At 35.0% G+C, this 21530-nt stretch overlaps 1 protein-coding gene and 1 long non-coding RNA gene across 6 annotated transcripts in view; one reads left to right on the top strand and one right to left on the bottom strand.

Annotated features, from left to right (window-relative positions):
- LOC145688161 (uncharacterized) overlaps positions 1–21530 on the bottom strand; it is a 351061-nt gene that overhangs the window by 11169 nt on the left and 318362 nt on the right. For all 5 annotated transcript variants that reach the window (XM_081761987.1, XM_081761989.1, XM_081761988.1 and 2 more), the window contains 3 exons: positions 16957–17017; positions 12948–13049; positions 552–695 (listed from right to left, as the gene is read on the bottom strand). In XM_081761987.1, the coding sequence (XP_081618113.1) occupies positions 552–695; positions 12948–13049; positions 16957–17017 (307 nt within the window). The remainder of the gene's footprint in view (positions 1–551; positions 696–12947; positions 13050–16956; positions 17018–21530) is intronic.
- LOC145688162 (uncharacterized) lies at positions 626–17998 on the top strand. The gene is made up of 2 exons (XR_014131850.1): positions 626–755; positions 17630–17998. It is a non-coding gene; the product is annotated as an uncharacterized LOC145688162 (long non-coding RNA).

The raw sequence follows: 21530 nt of genomic DNA, 5'->3' as shown, positions 1-21530 counted from the left end.
AATATGTGTGGATAAAATGTTTCAAATTCTTGCCTATGTATGTATTTTCCCGTATTTGGTTGTGGTCGCTACAGTTAAACGAGAATTGAGTGACAGCAGAACAAATAATCTTATTAGACCTATTAATTAAAATACTCTGGTATAAGGAATGTCTTTAAAGTTTCGTCAACACTTTTCTTTTTAAATATTCCCTTTATTATAATTGAAAAGAAAGCTGTCGTCTTCTTGTTTTTAATGTGTGTGTTTTTTTAATATTAGTTATCAAGTTATTTATTACTATTGTTGTTGTTTCGCGTCTCTCCCTTTTTAAGAAGTATTAAATTGATGCCGCTGACATGAAATGTCCATATTTTCTCTCTTTATATCGTTCTGCAAATCATTTAATAATGACCATACCACCAAACGGAATTTTGTTTACAAATACATTTGTGTAACACATCCAGTGTTCATCTTTTTAGACATGCGTTTTTTAAATGAAATATTGTCCATATTAACTCTTCATAACTTTTATGGAAGCTAGAACTGTTTCAATCCTTTTCCTTTCTCCTCACCTGATCGACTTCTGTTCCAGAATCAGATGATATGTGAGTTCCTGAAGTCAGAGAAGATGACACACTCTCGTGTCCTGAACTACAACCGCTACTATCACCACTTGGATTTCTGCCATGCCGTTCATCTTTTGTTTGCAACAGGAACTGAAAAATATTCAGAAGAAAATATAAATAATATAATAATTCATTTCTCATACTCAATTGGTAAGACAATTTAAAAGACAGTTCAGGCAATTATAATGTATAATTATGATACTACTTAATTTTTATTCAGTTATCTATCACAAATACTGTGATCTATTACAATCATGTAAGATTTTGAGGCTATATGTTCGATCAATTACTTCAAGTAACTCAGAAATTTAAGTGATAACGACAATTAAGTGAAGTGCTTATTAGTATAGCAATTGTTTCATTCTTTTGTAATGTGAATAGAAGTTACTGCCATGACTTAAATACAGAAATTAAAACGGAAAATGTCACGTTAGATACTGTTTTACTTGAATCAGGTACGCTCTTTAAATATCACAAAGTCTAGTACGTTCAATAAAGCACAAATAATAACATTGAGATATAAATGTACACGCTTTCGTGTGCAATTCACAAAAGCGGAAGTCTGTTGCAGATTTAATCCATTAATTACTATGCAAAATAACGTAGATGAATGTTCATTACTGAACTACTACCATTTTGTCATTACAATTCGAACTTAATTTAACAATTTCCTTTGTACTAACAACGTAAGAAAAGCACCATCCTTGCTCTCATAGACAATAGCACACATTTGTTTAATTTTAACCAAAGAAGAACTAGAAAATTCATTTAAGTTCTGGTTGAGGATAGTGTCGTAATGCTCATATGAACGATCAAAAGTTATTTCTCTGTTCTTAAAATTTTTCTTTGCTTTTCTCCTTATTTCATTCCTACCGTATCTAATAAAGGGTTTACCTAAAAGTGCTTCTAGTGTGAGAGTACGTTTTCACTTTCGTTTGATTAGGTAAATAATTCATATTACATTAATCATACAAGAATTCACTCCTTATAAATAATCATTTGAGAAAATATTTATTCTCTACTGAATTAAGTCCAGACTTACTATTGCTAGTCACGAACACTATTGTAATCATAAATCACCTCTTCTTGGTACTAAAACTTACAACCGGACTATTACCAAAAATATACTTTCACTGGAAAGAGCACAATTAAATCACTTATGACAAAATGACCGAAGAATTTATCAAAGTGACATGAAATGTTGTGTCATATATCACACAGTGAAAACTCATTTCCAACTTCGTAAATAATGTAACACTAATGTACTAGAAGTCAAATGATTATGTGAAATTTCTACTGTATCAAGATAAATGATACATTACGCAATTACACACATGGTCTCCTAGAAATGACCATTTGCGGACAGCAATATTCTAGTCAAGTAAAATACGTAGAACAAATAATGTAATTCCATAATATATGACACGACTCATGTATAATATTATCTACATGTTAATTTTTACTCGTGCTAATCAGTGAGCTCGATTTGGGGAAAAAAAATATATTGACCAAACTAGCGAATCAACAGAACTTGAATCATTCTTATATTAGCAATTTAAGCAGTATAAACTTAAACAGAATCTCGAAAGGAAAAGATTAATAATAATAGTAATAATAACTTAGTATACAATAGATTTTTAAAAATAAATCAGCATCGATGTTATTTCCTCTTTAAGGAATATTATCCCAATTCGTGAAGTGAACTAATTTTTAATAAGATCTGTGCTTATGTATTTTAAACGAGATTTCAGAAACTTTTTTTTTGTGTGTGTATCTCATTACGGCAATAGTCAGAAACAAAAATTCTGCTCTTACAACTTGTAGAACTTATTTATTTTTCTGTAAATTAAATTTAAAGTGATAACACACGAAAACTAAGGCATGGATGAGAAAACGTACAAAAAAGAATATCGCTGACTATCATTATATCTCGCATCTCCAGCTCAAATCTTGAAAATTTGGAAACAACTACACAAGTTCGACATAAAAGTGAAAGAAATCTTTTGAGTTTTACACCCCACGGTTATGCCGACTAGGCTAAAGGAGACGGCGATGATGAGTAATGAATGAAATGGTGGAATGAAGAATGTGGGAGGAAATGGGAGAACCCAGAGGAAAACCCATGTACATGGTGTTTGTGCACCACAAGGTTCACTTGGCTAAAACACAAGTTCGACATAGTACAACTACGTGTATACGCTACAAAACATTGTTAGCTAATGTTGACATCCCACCTCTTCATTTCAGGGGTTTAATAAATTTTGTGAAATTGAACCAAATTAAAGGAAACAGCGGAATATACAAAACAAAATGAAAGAAACATTACAAGATCACGAAAGTGAAAAAAAAAAAATAAAAATAAAAAATAAAATAAAAATAAAAAAATAAAAAAATAAAAGTGTACCGTGATTCTCTGTGCACTGTACTAGACATCTTCCACGAAGATCTTCACTGTTAAGAAAGAAGAGCAGAGAGAGAACCTTACCAAACGTTTAAACTTTCATTTACACTTCAAAGAAATCCTTTTATTTAGATAACAACATTTGTACACTTCAGATATACGAAAGAGGAACATTATCCATTCAACCTCTTAAAGTAACACACATGTGCAACGTCAAGATCGAAGCCATTAAGAATCTTTTGTAAGACCAGAAATGCTGGACAATAAAAAACAGAAAAGACGCCCAAGTGGAACACACTTCAGTTCTTAGAAGCGAGAGGCTTCAGCTGTTCCAAGAAAAGCACTTCACTCCTTGGAATTTCATCACCCAGCCAAGCAATATAAATAAATGTGTTATGATCATGTAACACAATACCCAAAATTCCTGGTAAGGGTCAAAGGTCAAGGTCAACCTCCCTAACGTAACCTCTTAATCCTGAGATGAAAAGCTGGTTTGGCTGTCCCAAGCTTTATTATTATGATTTATTCCTTTTTCTTCTGCTTGAAAGGACCAAATGTGGCCAGAATGTACGTCCGAGTCCTGAATAACTGATGTCAATTTAACATGAAACAGGGATTAATTGATTTCGGGAAATACTAATATATAAGTGTTTTACGTCATTTAGTGAATTATGACAACTTAAGAATCATTGGTAATGCACTCCAATGCACACTAATATACAATCCAATACTTCGTCGTCCTGAAGAGATATTTCTTATCCCTTCATACCTCTGGGAAAACATTCTTAAAATTAATCATGGTATTGTAGTCCATCATTATTAGTTAGTTTCCTTCATTAGATGCCGAAAAGATAGCTGCATTTTTTTCAGATTTGTACTTAAGAGAAATTCCTGTGCTGCTTCCTCAAGTAAAAGCTATTCCTGTAGCGCATATTTAATTTGCTTTGGAACACATTATTTATCAGTCCATACTCACGCACTGTTCCTCAAGCCCATTCGTACCACTTTATTTTAAGTGTAATTTGACATGTACATTATTTCCTATATCTTAGAAACATTGATACACTATTCGAAGATATACAAAATATCAATTATTTCCAATCTGTGATGCCATTTTGATTATTTTTCCGGATGTTAGCAGAATCATAATGCTACAACTCTCCCAAATTCAGACTGACTTCATGAATTACTTCCTCTCATCTTCGTTATTTTTATCTTTTGCTTATTTCTCTGTCTTGTATACTATCTGTAGTTGTGTTTACTGCATTTATACTGAAGTATAATTTGTTTTTCGTGCTCGTTAACTACTTAATTACTACTACTGACCTAGCTGTTAGCTATCACTCACATTTTTTCTCCTATTTATTATTTTACGGTTTTGTGCTATGTAACAGAAATTCTTTTTTTATGTTTTTCTTTTTCTTTCATTACACATGTCTCTTTCGTAATTTCACAAGCTCTTTTTCCGAATAGACAAATTCCGATCAATTTTATTACCAATACTTTTTTACATTATCTTGCTTTTGCAGATACTTTTATTTGGCGTCTGTTTTAATATTTGGAAAATAATTTACGTTCCACATTGCAGTGTAAGTAATAAGTAACATGACAATTTTAAAATATATGCCCAATTTTTCTTATATACGTACTTTTGGTGTATATTTTTACATCTGTAACATAGATGTTTATATTTTAAAATTTTCTGCCAAACTATTGACTGTACGCTCCTCAACGAGGTATATTTTATTATAATTTGGAGCTGTACAATTCTGGTTACCAGTCTTGGATCAAAGGTCAGAATACTTTTCGAATTTGAAATACTTGTTTATCCTCGTATATAATGGACTAACTGAAGTACCGTTCTTCATCTGGTGACATAACATTAATGAAAAATAACATACAATACATATAACCTTCTGGATGCTCAGAAAACTTGCTGACGTGAATGGGAATTTCAGCAGTTCTAGAACCAAAGCACATGTCCTAAGTCAGATCTAAATAATTTTTTAAGTCGAGACCTAGTTAAATCACTCATACCCTAAAAATGCAGACTAACCAATTTAATGAGACCCCTCCCCCTCCTGCCTCCCCAAAAATCATAAGTGACCCCTAAATTACCTCTACGGAAGTCCACACTTAGTGTATTCACTTTCTCGTACCCGAAAATGGTAACCCACTATATTTCAAGAAAATAGTACAACTAAAAAAATACGTAAAAACAAAGTAGTTATTGTTAAATTTTTTATACGTACTGTTTCGCTTTTAACGTGATTAGTGAGCTCTCTAGAATCTAAGTGCAATGATCTTAAAGAAACTGGCCGAGTTGTACAGGGTGCGGCAAAAGGAACGAGTGTCTTTTAGCCATTTTAAGTGGGTAAAACTCTCTATACTAGGTGGAGTGACAGATTTGTGGAAGGTGTCGTTAGGTTCTTGAAGACTTAGCATTTTATTATCTATTATTTTATTTTAGTTTCTGTAATTTTCTTTTCTTTCTTTTTTTTTTTTTTTCAGATTAAGCCATGGAAGCGTGGATGATAGAACACTATGTTTCTGCCTATGAAAGTTTCGTCAAGAATAACGACTGTATCACAGCAGTTCAGCGTAAATATTGCTGCCATTCCAATATCCACAGAAATCAAGCTGTTTCTGCTCGTAACACTATTCTACGTTAGGTTAAGACACTTCGTACCCCCAAAAATGTTGATAGTGTCAGACAATCCGTGCTGCGCAGTCGTGTTGATCCGCTTGGAGGCATGAGTCTGAACTTGACCTCAGCATTCGTTCAGTCAGCCGTATTTTGCATTTAGACCTGCCTGTATCTCCAGCCATACGAACGAACTGGCCGTTGTGCAACAGCTGAAGCCCGGGAATTACGCACAGGAATTACTACGCACATGATATGGAAGGTTCTTTTTTTTATATTATATATATATATATATAAAGCAAAATGACAACTTTCATTTGCTTATGAGTGATGAAGATCATTTTCATCTCAATGGCATTGAGAGTCAACAGCACTACCGTTATTTGGGACTGAATATCCTAAAAATCTACATACACACACAAAACCTCTGTCATCGGTGCTTATTTTTTTCAGTATCATAAAGGAAATGCTATTACCGTGAACTCGGAGCGCTATATCGAATGATCAACAATTTCTTCTTGCCTGAATTATGAAAGAGCATATTCCCGCTCGCAGTGTGTGGTTTCAACAAGATGGGATGAGAGCCCACACAGCTAGTGTATCAATGGCCGTTCTTCGCACTCTCTTCCCTGGTAACCTGATTACCAGATTTGGGGACATTCAATAGGCACCTCGGTCCCCTGACCTGTTCAAGTGCGAATATTTCTTATGGGGTTACTTCAAGGCATGTGTATACAAGCATTGACCCCGTACATTGAAAGACCTGAAGGAAGCTATTCTCGTGGAAGTCGTCCAAATCGATGGAGCTGTGTTGGGAAGAGTGGATGCCAACTTCGAAGATCGTTCTCAGAAATGTATCAGTAATAACGAATACCATATGGTTTTGCACACTTGATTTTGTATTGAAAAGAAAGAAAAAAAAATGATTTCTTTTAAAAAAGCGTCCGTCCTTTCTGTCCCTCCTTGTATATATTTGAGTAGGCATGAGTGTCTCAAATGCACACATGCACTTCTCTCACAGTTCTTCCTACCGTCTTAAGCACAAGGGTATTTAAAAGTACATTCACCTAGGAACAGTAAGCTACTTGGTTACAAAATCAAAGATAAATACAATAGGAATTTCCCATGTTTAACATGGCTAAATTCATTGCCGAGTTTTGAAATTTACTGGAGAAAAGTAATCTGTAAAAGGCGAGAGAGAAATAAAGAAAAGAAGAATTACAACACACATCTTAATTCAAGATATGCTTTGAAAAAAAATATATATAATAATAGCCCACGCTTATGTCCTATATCCTAAAGAAGGCGGAAGGTTAATGAAAGTGAATCCCACGCAAACGGTGTTGTCCTTTACAAACTTACATGGCCTGGAATCGAACGAGGGATACCTTGTATTAGAGGTGAGCGTTCTACTAGTGAGCAACCGTGCCCTTTTACTTGCTTTGAAGTCATATATTCAATCCATTAATAATAGGTGTCACTGTATGAATATGATATTGAACGTAAGAACATTGTGAGTTAACTGGAATAGATTTTACAAGTAAACTATGATACTAAGTAAATTTTTATAGCTAATATTCTGTGAAAACAAACTTCAGTTTTATCACGTATGTTGTATAGAAGATGCTTAAAACTGCAAATAAGACCATTCAAATAATTTATCTCGGATGCAAAACGTTTTGATTTCCATGGCTTAATGTTATTATCATGGAAATGGCATCTCATGGAAAGTAGTATTATTGTTTAAACGTATTTATCAAAGATGCACTACCTTAAAGAGTGAAATGGCTCAATAAAAATAAACATGCACTCAAAAATTATCACTATAAGCTACTAAACATTAAAATGCTACGCAGGGACAACAACAAAACTCCGGAACTTATCTTACTTTTTTTTTTAATAACTATAGGTAAACTTAACGATTCAATAGCTCTTTGCAGTTCAATAGAACATTATCTACACGAGGCTAAAAGAAACTTAAAGCTATCGGATGGAATATACAGTTGACTAAATCTACTGACGAGACAACGTTTTCTGCTGACTATATGCACCATTTTCCGACCCCCTTCCGAATGAGAAAGTGAAAATCCCTCATTTCAAGTCTAGTAAACATCTCAAACATCACGATAAAGTTTCATTTCTTTTAATTTGTGTTCCTTCTCATGAAGAGAGACTAATAGTGCAACCTCGTACGTCACTACATTGGCCTCTTGCCCTACTGCCACGATAATAGCTACTTTTTGCTTCGCTCTCTCCAATATTTCAACTACCAGAAAAGGTTAACCTGCTCTTCGTAATGAAAAAGAATGATTCCAGTATGCTTTTGTGAACATTTGCGATTTTCGAAACTAATTTGTAGACTTTTTTCATGTACATTTTATAACTTGTATTTTTAGTTTCTACTTCTTTAACTCCAAAGTTGCCTTAAAATTAACAAAGAATCTTAACTTCGTGATGGGGAAAATAAAAGAAATATGTGAATAGGTATACTTTTTGTTGTAAAGGGCGGACGTGCTGGAGTATCTTCCAATTGGCCAAGGCTCGACAGTGGAAACACTTCCTTTACCTTAGATTCTATTCATTCTCCACTTCCTACTTTGAAATTTTTGCGAGAAAATCTGATTGTATGAACAACATGAACAATAATTAACTTTTTCATATACATGGATTACGGAAGGTTTAGATAGGCGATTTCATACGTTCTCAATGGGTCCCCATTTTATCTATACCGTGGTCTTCTGATGATCCAAAATTCAAAAAGCATTTGTCACTGCTCTTTCAAATTATACCATGGTATTCCAAAACCTGTCTTCGCACAATTATTGGAAGGATTATACAATACTAATTTCGCATCCATATTACGCATCAATGTAAATGAAGGACTGAATACGTGCTTAAGTTCTGAATAATAATAATAATAATAATAATAATAATAATAATAATAATAATAATAATAATAATAATAATAATAATAATAATAATAATAATAATAATTATTATTATTATTATTATTATTATTATTATTATTATTATTATTATTATTATTATTGTAATAACTGAAAGATTAATATTGTTTTCTGTGTTCTAAATTTTGGTTACATCAAAAAATAAATAAATAAACTCTGCTGATTATTACTTTGTTTGAAACCTCCACATCACTAACGTACGAGTATATTTAGTAACTAATTGTGCCTAATTCACTAATTGTATCTGAAGAATTAATAATGATACTGCAATTTGACAGTTTAACATAACCACTTCACTTCAACGTGTTCGCCTAATAGGAGGCTTACGAATGTGATAAACACCTTCACGTATATTCTCTCTATACTATCCTTATTTTTAATCTACTCATATTTACGTCTCACTTTGATCCTTATGCGAGAGGGACAAGTAACGACTTGAAACACAATAATGTGCTAAACTTAAGGATGAGAGTAAGTTTCGCATGCTGTCACTACTCTGTAGCATAGATTGGCTAAACTCGAACCATACATAGAAAGTAGTGCTAGAGTATGATATAGCTAACAGAAGAAAAAAACGTAATTACAAGAAGAAAAATGGCATTTTTATACAGAGGCAATAACTTACACTAGAAGCAATGTGATTGATGACGACGTCCCCCTCCCCCTCATCGCGATATTACAGACGGAGCAAAATTGTTTTGAAAAGGGTATATGGTCACCACGGAGAGCAATGCATGCTGGGCAACGTACTCCCACGCTGCTTATAAAGTTGGTAATGAGTTGTTATGGTATAGAGTTCCATTCCTCTACCAGCGCTGGTAAGAACTGCTGTAAAATGTCTCCCCACAGCATCCCAAACTTTATCGATGGATTCAAGTCGGATGGAAAGGCAGACCAGTCCATTTCTTTTCTTTTCTCGTTCCAAGAACTCCACTACCTGCGCTGCTCGATGCGTTCGAGCATTATCATCATTAAGAAAATCTTGGGTCCGTCTGCACCTCTGAAAAGATGAACGTGGAGTAGGAGTACAGTATTATAATAGTGTTGACCGGTGAGTGTACCGCGTTCGAAAATTTGGAAATCGATACGCCCATGCAACACTATGCCTACACAAGAACATCCGACTACAAAATGATCATGTTCGAAAATGTTCCTAGGTTCATTGCATTTGTACCTCTTGCCAGATAAGTGAATGTCCTAAATCATTAGTCAGGCTGAATTTGCTCTTATTGGAGAAGAAAATGGACACTCTCCTCCTCGATCCAGTCTTGACATTCTTGGCACCACCACAAACGGTGCCGCCAATGTGCGAACGTAAACATAATACAACACAATGGCTGTCAGAAAAGAGATTATCCTCATGCAAATGACATTCCACTAAGGAGCGTGAGATTGGGCGACTAGCAGTCCTCTTGTATGTGTTTTCGTGTTTTCAAGTCTACCTGCTGTTTGACGTCAGTCCCTTCTTGCCTGTTTCACATTGTAATGGTTGTTCCTTGTTGTAGTTATCCGTGGTCAACCACCACTTCCCCTTTGTACAGCACTGCCTATGAATCGGAATGCTCCTCATCTAAGTGAAACAATCTGTGGGCAATATCAAATTCCTGGGTCACGCTCGTCACACTTTGTCCTTCCAGTTCCCCGACGATTTTTTCTGTGACGTCACCCAAATGTCTCCGGGCCATGTTGTTGTGAGTAAGACTACCACCACAGTTCACTTCAACAGTTGTCTGACCAACACACTGTCTCGTCCCTTTCATTCAATGCTTCGTGTTAGGGAAGGAGACCTATTTGGTACTACGGTTAAGCCGTGTAATCTCTTGCTTTCTGTTCATGTGCAGGAGACCTCTGGCAACATGCTGCTAGGATTTCATTCATTTTCATCCAATATGCAATATTTTGTATTACTTTATCTCGTCTTTAAGTATTGCACACCAATGTATTATAATGAACTTGTACAGTTAATTGTAAAGGTTAATTACCTGTACAGTAAATTATAGTGAAATTTTAATTACTTGTGAGAAGATCCAGTGCAACTTTGCTAATATGTTTGTATTTCATTTCAGGAATATTCCATAAATGAATATATTCAGCGATAAAATGTTTCGTGCCCTTGTTTACAGAAAATTGTGCAAGAGGTATCGGGTTAGATTCCTGATGTAAACACTCGGTCGAAAAGATGTAACAGCTTCTAGCGGCCAGCATCCTGTGTGAGGCTTTCCTCATTCACACCACGCAAATACAGGAATAGTACCTAATGCAAGGTCCCAGATATGTTCCTTCATTCCCCCTTTCCTGGATAGTGTTCGCCGATGCATGCCATCCCTCATATATGCCTTTAATGTCCAGAAATATGTATAAATAAATAAATTTGAAAATGTTAAGCGTTTATTTCTAGTTCAATAATTCTTTCCACACTGAAGTGAATTATGCAACATGCATTATGGATATTTAATTGCCAACTAGATAAATGTGTCGATTATGATAATATTTGGGTCTTACATTAAATGAATTTTTGGTTTCACTGGATCAAACCACGCCTTTCAAATGAAGTACCCATATATGCTTCTCTTCCGAGAATTAGTATGTATTTTGTACTTCAGTACATGCAGAAATGCGGATATAGAAAATAATTCGATAATCGCAACATGTCTTTTCTTTACATTATCTACTATATTATTACGTGATAGAAAGTGAGACTCCTTAGCCTACAAGCATATTCAGGCTTTTCTACCACAAAATGCATTTAATCTTAATTACTTCTAGTTACTCTAATTACCAATTTCTAAGATATTTGTTAATAAGCAAAACAAAATAAAAATAAGAAAAATATATTCAACGTTTTTCTCCTTGATAGATTTGATAGCATTAAAAAAAATAAATATCAATATTCGAACTCGCCGTTTGTAAGTACACATCCGTAAGTTATGAAATTAACCCCCCCCCTTCTCATGTTGGACGCACATATTCAGTTCATCTTTTTAATCTGGTGGAACAAAATAAGATGTTTCTACACGTGTTAATCTGTTAATGTCAATACTTTATTATTATTATTTATTTATATTTTTCCCAGTTTCTGCGTGTTTGCGGCACAAATGTAGTGAAGAAAGTAATCTTATAAAAATCTACTAACATATCTTAAATCTTAGATACGGACTTCTTATCTTCTTTCGGTATTTTCACTTTACTTTCCAAATGCACTAGACTGATTTCTTTTCCCCATAGAATAGTCTACTTAACAAATGATAGGTAGATACGTTTTCCAATTTGTAGTAACTACAAGATTTGTTTCCAAACGTAACAAGCGATTTAGAATTCATATTAAGCTGTATGCTTCATGCTTAGAAGCTTATCAACTGAATTATGCAAAAAAAATATTGGTTAATGATAGAAAAGGTTTTACAAATACCTCACAGAAATTTTATTGCAATGTATTTCGATTTAAATATAGTGAAATACACGTAACAATTACTGAAATTTGTAAAGATATATAAAAAAGAAATATTCATATTAAGTTCACTGGAAACACATCATGAATCGTTTTGTCAGTTAAAGCTACTAATTACTGTCGATTACAGAAATTCACCGTGGGATACCTCTTGAGCAAGGCTTAAGGTCAAATGTTTGATACAGAAACCCAACTTCTTATTATTTAATGCATATTGTTCTCAAACTAAACTAAAATATTGTCATACACGCAATTTCTGAAGCTCAGCTAAGCAGATACCACAAATACGACTCGTATTTGAGATGTATTTATTCATTATATGAGAAATAGTATTGGTGCGGTGAAGCTTTATTAATAAATTAATAATATACAGGACATACCTAATACTTTTCACAAAAGCAAACTTTCTTATCTCGTTCTCAAGTAAGTTTCAGCAATACTGCTTACACAATGTACAAATTAATATATACAAACGTTTGCTTGAAGAAGTTACTCTTTTAGTTACAACCTATTATTAACGCGAGGAATTTGGAACTTACATATACGAAAGGGCGAATACTTTTTTTTTTTTTTTTTTTTTTTTTTGAAAAAAGCACAATTACATTCTCAAATTTAATATTATATATATATATATATATATATATATATATATATATATATGTAAAAGGTACAACTAAGTAAATTAGAATGCACAGATGTACAAAATTTATTTATAAAAATACAATTAGTATAAAAAGCTAATTTAAATACACATTACGAAAAACTAGTCAAAAAATTGTCATTACGTAAAACATTATATATCAACCTTTTCTCACATACACGATTATGTTTTCTTTAAAGAACATCTTATACACTACGTAAGGCGGGTATATCTTCCATTTACCTGTTGGTCAGCTGGTTCATCACTGTGGGCCTCATCGCGTATATGGTTCCTTTGTCCATTGTAAATCACTTGGGGATCACAACCATCAGCAAAATTCTTCATCTACAATGAATGAAGCATAGCTATTTATAACCGATGATCTAATTAACGGGCAACATACCTTTCCGGTGTTTGATGATGATATAATGACAAGGTAACAAAAGGTGCTTTTAAGCCAAAAAGAGCTAATAGTCACAGAGCTAATTATTCACAATTAAAATATATCACACAGTATAATAATAGTAAAAATAAGCAAATTTCTATTGCAGTTAGCTTTCGCTCCTCAAATATTGCACGCCTGTTTCTAACTAGTCAATATAATACAGCTTACAGAGCAATATATTTATATGTTAAAACTAGTATTTAATTATAGATAGTGTTAGAAGTTCTCTAGTACTCCTGGTACATTATGTGTAGGTGCAACTTAACTAACAAACTATTTCTGTAATACTAACGCAACATTACAAATATTGCATTTTAAACGAATTTGACATTCATTCATCCACAAAATCATGTGAAATGAGCCATTGGAAATATATGCATTCAAGTTAACTGCATTAACTAGGAATGCTTGTTGTGTTGTATGAAACTTCTCGAGACAATATACTACACTCACCTTAGAGCTCCCTCGTGGCTATATGGAGAGAATACGGGCCTATGGTGTGCGAGATCCAGGATTGATTCCTGGCGGGAGCTCATATTGTTTGGATTCTACGTTTAGCTGTAGGTTCACGTCTCATACAGCCTTGCTGTTGAACAGGACGCCAAACACAAGTTCAATCCAATCCAACTATATTCATCTCATATTACAAAAGAAAAACGTCAATCTGTGCGTCACGCTATCCTAGATTGTTATACAAACTTGCTTAAGAGATTTGTAGTGTAGATCGTAGAAAGACAAGAGGCATAATGAGAATTTCTTTTAATACACTGTGAACATCTCACTAAGTGACATTAATTTCTAATAGTAAACAGGAGCTAATAGATATCGCTGCGTGCGCTACCACTCGCCTGACTGACGTTAATAGATATCCTGCATGTGGGATTGTTGTGTATAACAAAATCACTGAATTTTAGTAAGTGTTCTTGGTTTATCAACCAGGTGAAGATATTGACATTCGACGCTTCGAATGCAGACATTGCATTCATCTTCAGGAATTGTGATGAAGAGATCAGAAATTGAAAAATTTGAAAAATTAACTAAAGATAAGAGGACCCCTTAGTAAGAAAGCTCGCCCCGTGAGTGAAGCACCAACCTATATCTACGTGCACCTCCTACATGCAGTTAGAGATCTAAAGCAGCATGTCGATTGTTGTGTTGCGCCGCGATTTTTATCCTAAGACATTTACCGGACAGTGTGTGTTAGAGAAGGAAAGAAGAAAAAAAGCGCGTGAAGAATTTTTCACCTCACCATTGGCTTGGGTAATAGGAGTGAAAAATATGGCAAACACACGAAGTTCAGAAAAAAAAAAAAAAATTTATCGGTCATGCACATACTAAAATCATTTACATATAAAACTCATGGAAATAACATGTAAAAGCATATTTTATTGTCTGTATTTATTCTAACAGCTGGCCGTGAGTTAATCTAAACTGTTAGTTGTCTGTGGTTTGGTGGTTAAGTTTTATTAATGGGACAGTGTGTTATTTTTTAGCAAGCAATTGGGTTGCTTCTCCGTCCCCCTTCTTCTTGGCCTGGGTCTAACACACTCCGGGTTTGGTATGTAGATGGATCCGTCTGAACTTGGGATGGGTTGCAAGTGTGTATTCATTATCTTTTCAGTAGTTTCTTTAATGATCAACGTGAGCAGATTGCTACTTTCTTGTCTAGTTGTGTTGGCGAGGATGCTGTGAACCCCTATTATGATGTTATCTGCTGTTTGTTTGACAGTTTGATCTGTGTGGCACTGGCTGAAAAGACCGGAAACATGAAGGCATATATTTATATGGTGAGTACTTAGGGGCAGAGCTAAGAATGGGGGTTTGTGATTGGCTGAAGGAAATGCTGGCTTCTGATTGGCTGTTGTTGTGGCTACGAGAAATGGCTTTGTTGAGTGTGTTTTTTGTTCCTGAAAAGGGCCGACCACATAGGATTGATTTGAAACTCATTGTCTCTATTGAGACTGTTCCTTTCACGTGAGATGGCTATGGCTTCCATTATTATTCTGTCCTAAAAATTGCTGCTCTTGGCTACTACGGTGGTATTTGTGAAATCGATTGTGTCCTAGCTCTAACCTATGCTCTGCTAGTCCTGACTTTTCGGGTTGTTGAAGTCTTATGTAGCTGTTGCGTTCTTTACATCGTTGTTCTATCGTACATCCAGTTTGTTCTATGTATGATCTGCCACATTCACATAGTATACGATATACTCCAGGAGTATGCACGTGAAAGTTGTCTTTCACTGGTTTGAGAAACGATCTGATGTTGGCTGGAGGGTAATGAGTAACTCTTATTCCATGTCTGGCAAGTATTCTGCTGAGTTTGGTAGCGGTATGGAGAATTTCTAGATTGATGAAAGGCAATATGGTAGTAGAGAAGTAATCCTAACTCGACTTTTTTGGTCATTTTATGTTGGGAAGTAACGGCACTTTTTATGGTCATGTTGATATCTGTAAGACTGTAGCCATTCTATTGTAGCGTCGAACGAAGATGGTTGAATTCCTCTTGTAAAACTTTCCTGGTCACTTACGCAGACTGCTCTGTGGGCCAAGGTGTTTGCTACTATAAGACGTTGTTCTGGTGCTTGGGGTCCCGGGTTCGATCCCAGCCCCCGCCAAGTGAACTTTGTGGTGGACAAACACCGTGTGCGTGGGTTTTCTCGGGGTTCTCCCGTTTCCTCCCACTTTCTTCATTCCAGCATTTCATTCATTACTCATCATCACCGTCTCCTTTAGTCTAACCGGCATAACCGTGGAACGTAAAACTCAAAGATTTCATTTCATTTTTGTAAGACGTTGTGACTTATGATGACAACTGCTTGCACTGAGTTGAAGATCCGTATGTGTCGGCATCCTATTTACGCTGTGGCCTAATGTTCTATCATATTTACGGCGAACAAATAATATCAAGAAAAGGGAGGCATTCACTCTGCTCCAATTCCTTGGTGCTTAGACGCTGACGACTGTAAAGAAATTCAAAAAAATCTTGTAGTGTTTCAGGACCATGTGGCCAGACATCAAAAGTTTCATTATGTACCTAAAAAAACAGGACGGCTTAAGGACGTCGCATCAAGAACTTGATTTATAGCTCCGCCCCTAACTAGTCACCAAATAATATAGTCCACATATCTCCGGTCCATCACAATCTCTGAAGATGAATGCAATATCTGCATTCAAAACGTCTGATGTCAATATCTTCACCTGACATGGCCCAAGAACACTTACTAATATTACGTCACCAGGAAAAATTCTAATTTCTTCTTCAGAAGCCATTGAATATTTGTACAAAAAAAAAAGTGTAGTTTGGAATGGTTGGTGGGTAAACAACAAACAAAATAAATTTCTTGAATGTAAATAATTAGAACTTTCAATTAAGCACAATTTTAACCATGTGGTCCGAAGGCTATGGCGCAACAGCTATTATATATTATTTTACAAAAGGCAAAATTAATTTAACTAAATTCTGAATCGCGAAAAAAAAAAAAAAAAAAAATGACAAAATGCCTACTTCTGCTTCCACCTTCAAGACCGCTACGTTTCATTTATTTAGTTCTAATTTGGAGGCAAAACTAGGTGACACTTGAAAATATGGTTTTCTTTATTTCTCTTCGAAGTTGTATAGCAAATTGCATGTTAGTTTATCCTACGTTTTGTTTAACTGAATACAGCCAGAAAACTTCATCATAATTTAATTCTCTGTATCTCAGGCCAAACTATTGAGATATGTAGTATATATTGTCACAAGCTATTTTTATCATGAACTGATAAGGATAGAATATGCAATTTCTTAAGACATTAACTGAATACTTACTTCCAGCCCAGGAGGGAGTTTAACGATCACATGGTCCATCTCCTTGTAGAGTTTCCAACCTCTGCAAAAAAAGAGAAAATTGATTTATTCATTTTACTTAAAAAAAAAAAAAAAAAAATCCAAATACAGCCTGAGAGTAAAACTTATATTGCAATAATTAACAACAAAATAACAGTAAATGAAATCAAGTCGATCAGTCCTATCCGGCTGGTGACTGAGCAAAAATCCTGGAAAATTCTTAGATTATGATAGTTCACCACATAATTCAAACCAGGACCTCCTAATTGCAAAACAAGAATGTGATAAACTAATCTATATTACAACATACGTACGTCAAGTTTAAAATAACTTCTCGAAAAAAAGTGGAGCAAAAATGTTTTAAGTAAATTGAACCCTCATCAGAAATTCAACCTGTGATCATATATATATATATATATATATATATATATATATATATATATAGGTTATGAAAATGAATTGAAAATTTACTTAAATGTGTTTTAACACATACCAGTTGTCGTGTGCTATTCAAATTTGCATTGCCGCAACTCAGTGCATTGTCATAACGACATCCACGAATACAGAACTTCATTGATAATGTAGAATTAACTTTTAATAACTGCAGACAATTTAAAACCATGCTCAGGAATTCTAACTATCATTCTACTTACAGGTTTCTGTAATTCCTGATTTATCACCTGTACTTCCGAGCTTTTGACTCTCCCTGGAGTCGTGGTCACGAAGAAACACGAAAAAGAAAAACAAAAACATCAGGGAATAAAATGGAACAGACTTGCCGAAAGAAGAGCGGTGCTGAAACACACTTTGTCAAGTTCAACGATCAAATTTCAAATGGTGCTGATACGAATTGCAATATGGCACAGTCAATTCATGCGCTCTTCCATTCTTTACTGGAAAGCTGTAAGATCATATCAATGCTGTGCGAATTTTTGTAACTGCTGATTTCCATTCATCACTTAACCACCTCTTTTATATAAATTTAATTTTGATTTTCTTAAATGAATAAATAAATTTTCAAGTATGAGTGTCTTTACTTCAGAAAATTAAGGATTTTCCATAATTGCCCCAGATTCCTCTTTAAAATGAATCAGGCTTTCGAATGACACTATTCACAATCCGTACATTTCCCTACAAAGATTTTTTCTAAACTTCGATGTCTCTACTGAGGCACTAGGCTCAGGCAGCTAAACAAACGGTATCTCACAAATATGTGTCCAAGGATATGCATATGCCAAGTTTCAATGAAGTACAGTTAAGAGATACGAAAAGAAAAAAATATTTTCGAACTATATAAATATCAAATGCTAATTTGAAAATAACATATACATATGTAAAAATCATCACTTAAGATGTTCCTGTTCGCTCTCAAATTATCTTCGATTCATTGTTTGAACGCCACTGTATCTAATCTAATATAAATAAAATAAAGAGTTTGTTTGTGTGTGTTTGTTTGTTTGTTTGTCTGTCTGTCTGTGTGCGGCCTGGGGACCAGACGAGTGAACTGAGAGTTACCAAATTTTGGTCACGGTTACCTTGGTCCAGGCCCAAACCATGGCGAAGTGTTTTTGTCAAAATTCGAACCAGGGAGGGTCTCCGGGAAGCGTTTATCGGGACATGTAAAAGTAGTAGAAAATGACCGATACTAGTGTTGAATTCATAGTTTTTGTGGTCGATGAGATCAATGGCGAAACTCCAATCGCATTAACTTTCAAATTCACCCTATTCGGTTGTAGGCCGAGGGTCACCGGGGGAGGGGATACCGATACATGTAAAAGTAATGCAAAATGATCGATATTAGTGTCAAATCCATAGTTTTCGCGGTCGCTGAGATCAATGGTGACACTTATTTTAGCGATGACTTGCAAATTTAGCTACCATTGAATGTGGGCCGGGGGTCAGCGGGGGGATATCAAGACATTTAAAAATAACCCAACATTACCGGCATTAGTGTCAAATCCATAGTTTTCGCGGTCGCTGAAATGAATGGTGATACTCCCATAGGCGTTGACTTCCAAATACAGCCCCCATGCAAAGAATGGGTATATTCAGCTAGTCTAATCTTCTAATATAAATAAAATAAAGAGTTTGTATGTTTGTCTGTGTGCGGCCTGGGGACTAGACGAGTGGACCGAGAGTTACCAAATTTTGGTCAGGGGTACCTTGGTTCAAGCCCCAGATCAAGACGAAGCGCTTTTTCAAATTTCGAACCAGGGGGCCTCAGGGGCATTTACCAGGTCTGGCCTGAGAGTTACCAAATTTTGGTCACGGGTACCTTGATCCAGTCCCCATGCCAAGACGAAGCGTTTTTTCTTCAAAATTCGAACCAGGGGTCTCCGGGGGGCGTTTACCGGGACATGTAAAAATAGTAGAAAATGACCGATATTAGTGTCGAATTCATAGTTTAAGCAGTCTCTGAGATCAATGGTGACACTTCCATTAACGATGACTTGCAAATTCAGTTACCATTGTTGCGGGCCGGGGGTCAGCGGTGGGTACAGAGACATGAAAAAATAGCCCAAAATGACTCATATTAGTATCAAATCCATAGTTTTCGCGGTCGCTGAAATGAATGGTGATACTCCCAGAGGCGCTGACTGCCAAATACAGCCCCCTTCCCCCCATGCAAAGAATGAGTATATTCAGCTAGTTTAAAATAAATTAGGCTTTCGAATGATACCATATACATGCCACGATCCATGAATTCGGGAGAAACTAAGTTTTCTTTCTTTCTTTCTCTTCTTCTTCTTCTTATTATTATTAACAATAATAATTATTATTATTATTTTACTACCTGAGCACCCAACTGGAGCCCCAGCTTGAGGCATCTCGGAAAAAAATACTACATACTGTACGGAATATACTTGCCACGTTTCATTGAAATAGAATAATATATGAAGATAAAATATATTTTCAAATCATACTGCGACCTTCTGAGAAATCAATATATACATGGTTCTTAATACAGCATATTGAAAAATCAATATAACTAATTTAGAAGCTGTTACTCGTACCATACATACGTACCCTAAGTGTACATGGTTCGTACGTAGTTTTCTTTAGAGTGAAGCAAGCTTTCGAGTAATACAATGCACATGCGTCACGATCCACGATATCGAGAAATTTGGGGCCTAAGGCTCACGCACTTCACAAAAAAGCCTTACAAAATACTACATGTCTTATGCTATTTCACTGTCAAGTTTTACTGGCATACGGAGAGTGAATATGAAGGTAAAACAGTTTTTCGATCCAGGAACAATCTTTGTAGCGAAAGGGAAGAATGAGGGAGATAAACAGAGTGCGTGTGTTTTTATACCTAAACGATAGTACACTATGCTATTAGTACAAAGGAAGACAGAAAAAATAATTATAACGTAATTAGTACTATGTACACTATTATTAATCATCTATAGCACATATGATCATTGTTTTTAAGAGTTAAGACACAAAAAGAATACTCATATTTTTGTATTTTTTCGAATTTAGTAAATTGATGCAAAAAAGGCATTTTCTTTTGTTTCTAAACATCCATTCTGAATGTAAGATAGGTTTGTTATTTTCCTGACAGAATAAAAATTCCAACAACTGATCTGGCCTGACATTACATAAAATAATAAAATAAGATTAACGTACAACGCGTGCCGATCCTTACTGTTTGACTTTATGTTAGGCAATATGAATAAGACAAAACGGAAACTAATCTGTTCAATTACAACTGGGATTTCTTTTTAAACACAACCCATGCAAAAAGCTGCTTAATAATACTTAGGACAATCATGATAATTTATAACTTTTGCTTTTCCTGCCTTACTTCATACTATAATAAACACAACTGAATCTAAACGACAATAAACGACAGTATTATCTACGTTACATTCTAGGAAAAAGCTCTGAAATCGGACCTTACACTTTACAACGTGGGTAATTTCATGTACATTCCATCAGTTTTGTTTGTTTGAGGTGTAACGTTCCTTTTCACCACCAAGGATGTGTGATACAGTTATTGATGTATACTGTGTTGATGGATTTTCTAAAAACATATATTTAAAGATGGTATATGATCTGATTCTGTTCATTCCGGATTGATTGGCTGATAGTAATTTTAATGTCCTTCATCAGCACCAAGGTTATACGGTATTAGAACAAAACCTCTAGTGCATGGGATCCCGGTTCGATCCCAAGCCACGTTCGTTTGTAACGGACAACATCAATATTTGTGAATTTTCCCGGAATTCTCTCGTTTCCTCCCACCATTCTCATTCTACCAATTTTTTACTTTTGTTGACCATCCGCCTCCTTTATCCTAAAGGGCATAATCCTGGGACGTTAAATTAGATTTTTCATTTTCTAAGTAATACATGAACCAGGTCCCACAAACACAATACAGTGCAACGGTTCAGTAAGGTTAAGGAGAGGTGGAGACTCTAAACAACGAGCAGCAACAGTTATTAATGTTATGATAGTGGGACTGTATCCTTATATTCCATGCTCCGGTTTTATGCTATGCTCGAAACGTGAAAATACAAGTTAATAGCAATAAATACAATAATATGTAA

This window comes from Thermobia domestica, chromosome 6 (genome assembly GCF_964235325.1).
Source record: "Thermobia domestica chromosome 6, izTheDome1.hap1.1, whole genome shotgun sequence".
NCBI classification, from domain to species: Eukaryota; Metazoa; Arthropoda; class Insecta; order Zygentoma; family Lepismatidae; genus Thermobia; species Thermobia domestica.
This window is presented reverse-complemented; position numbering and strand designations above follow the sequence as displayed.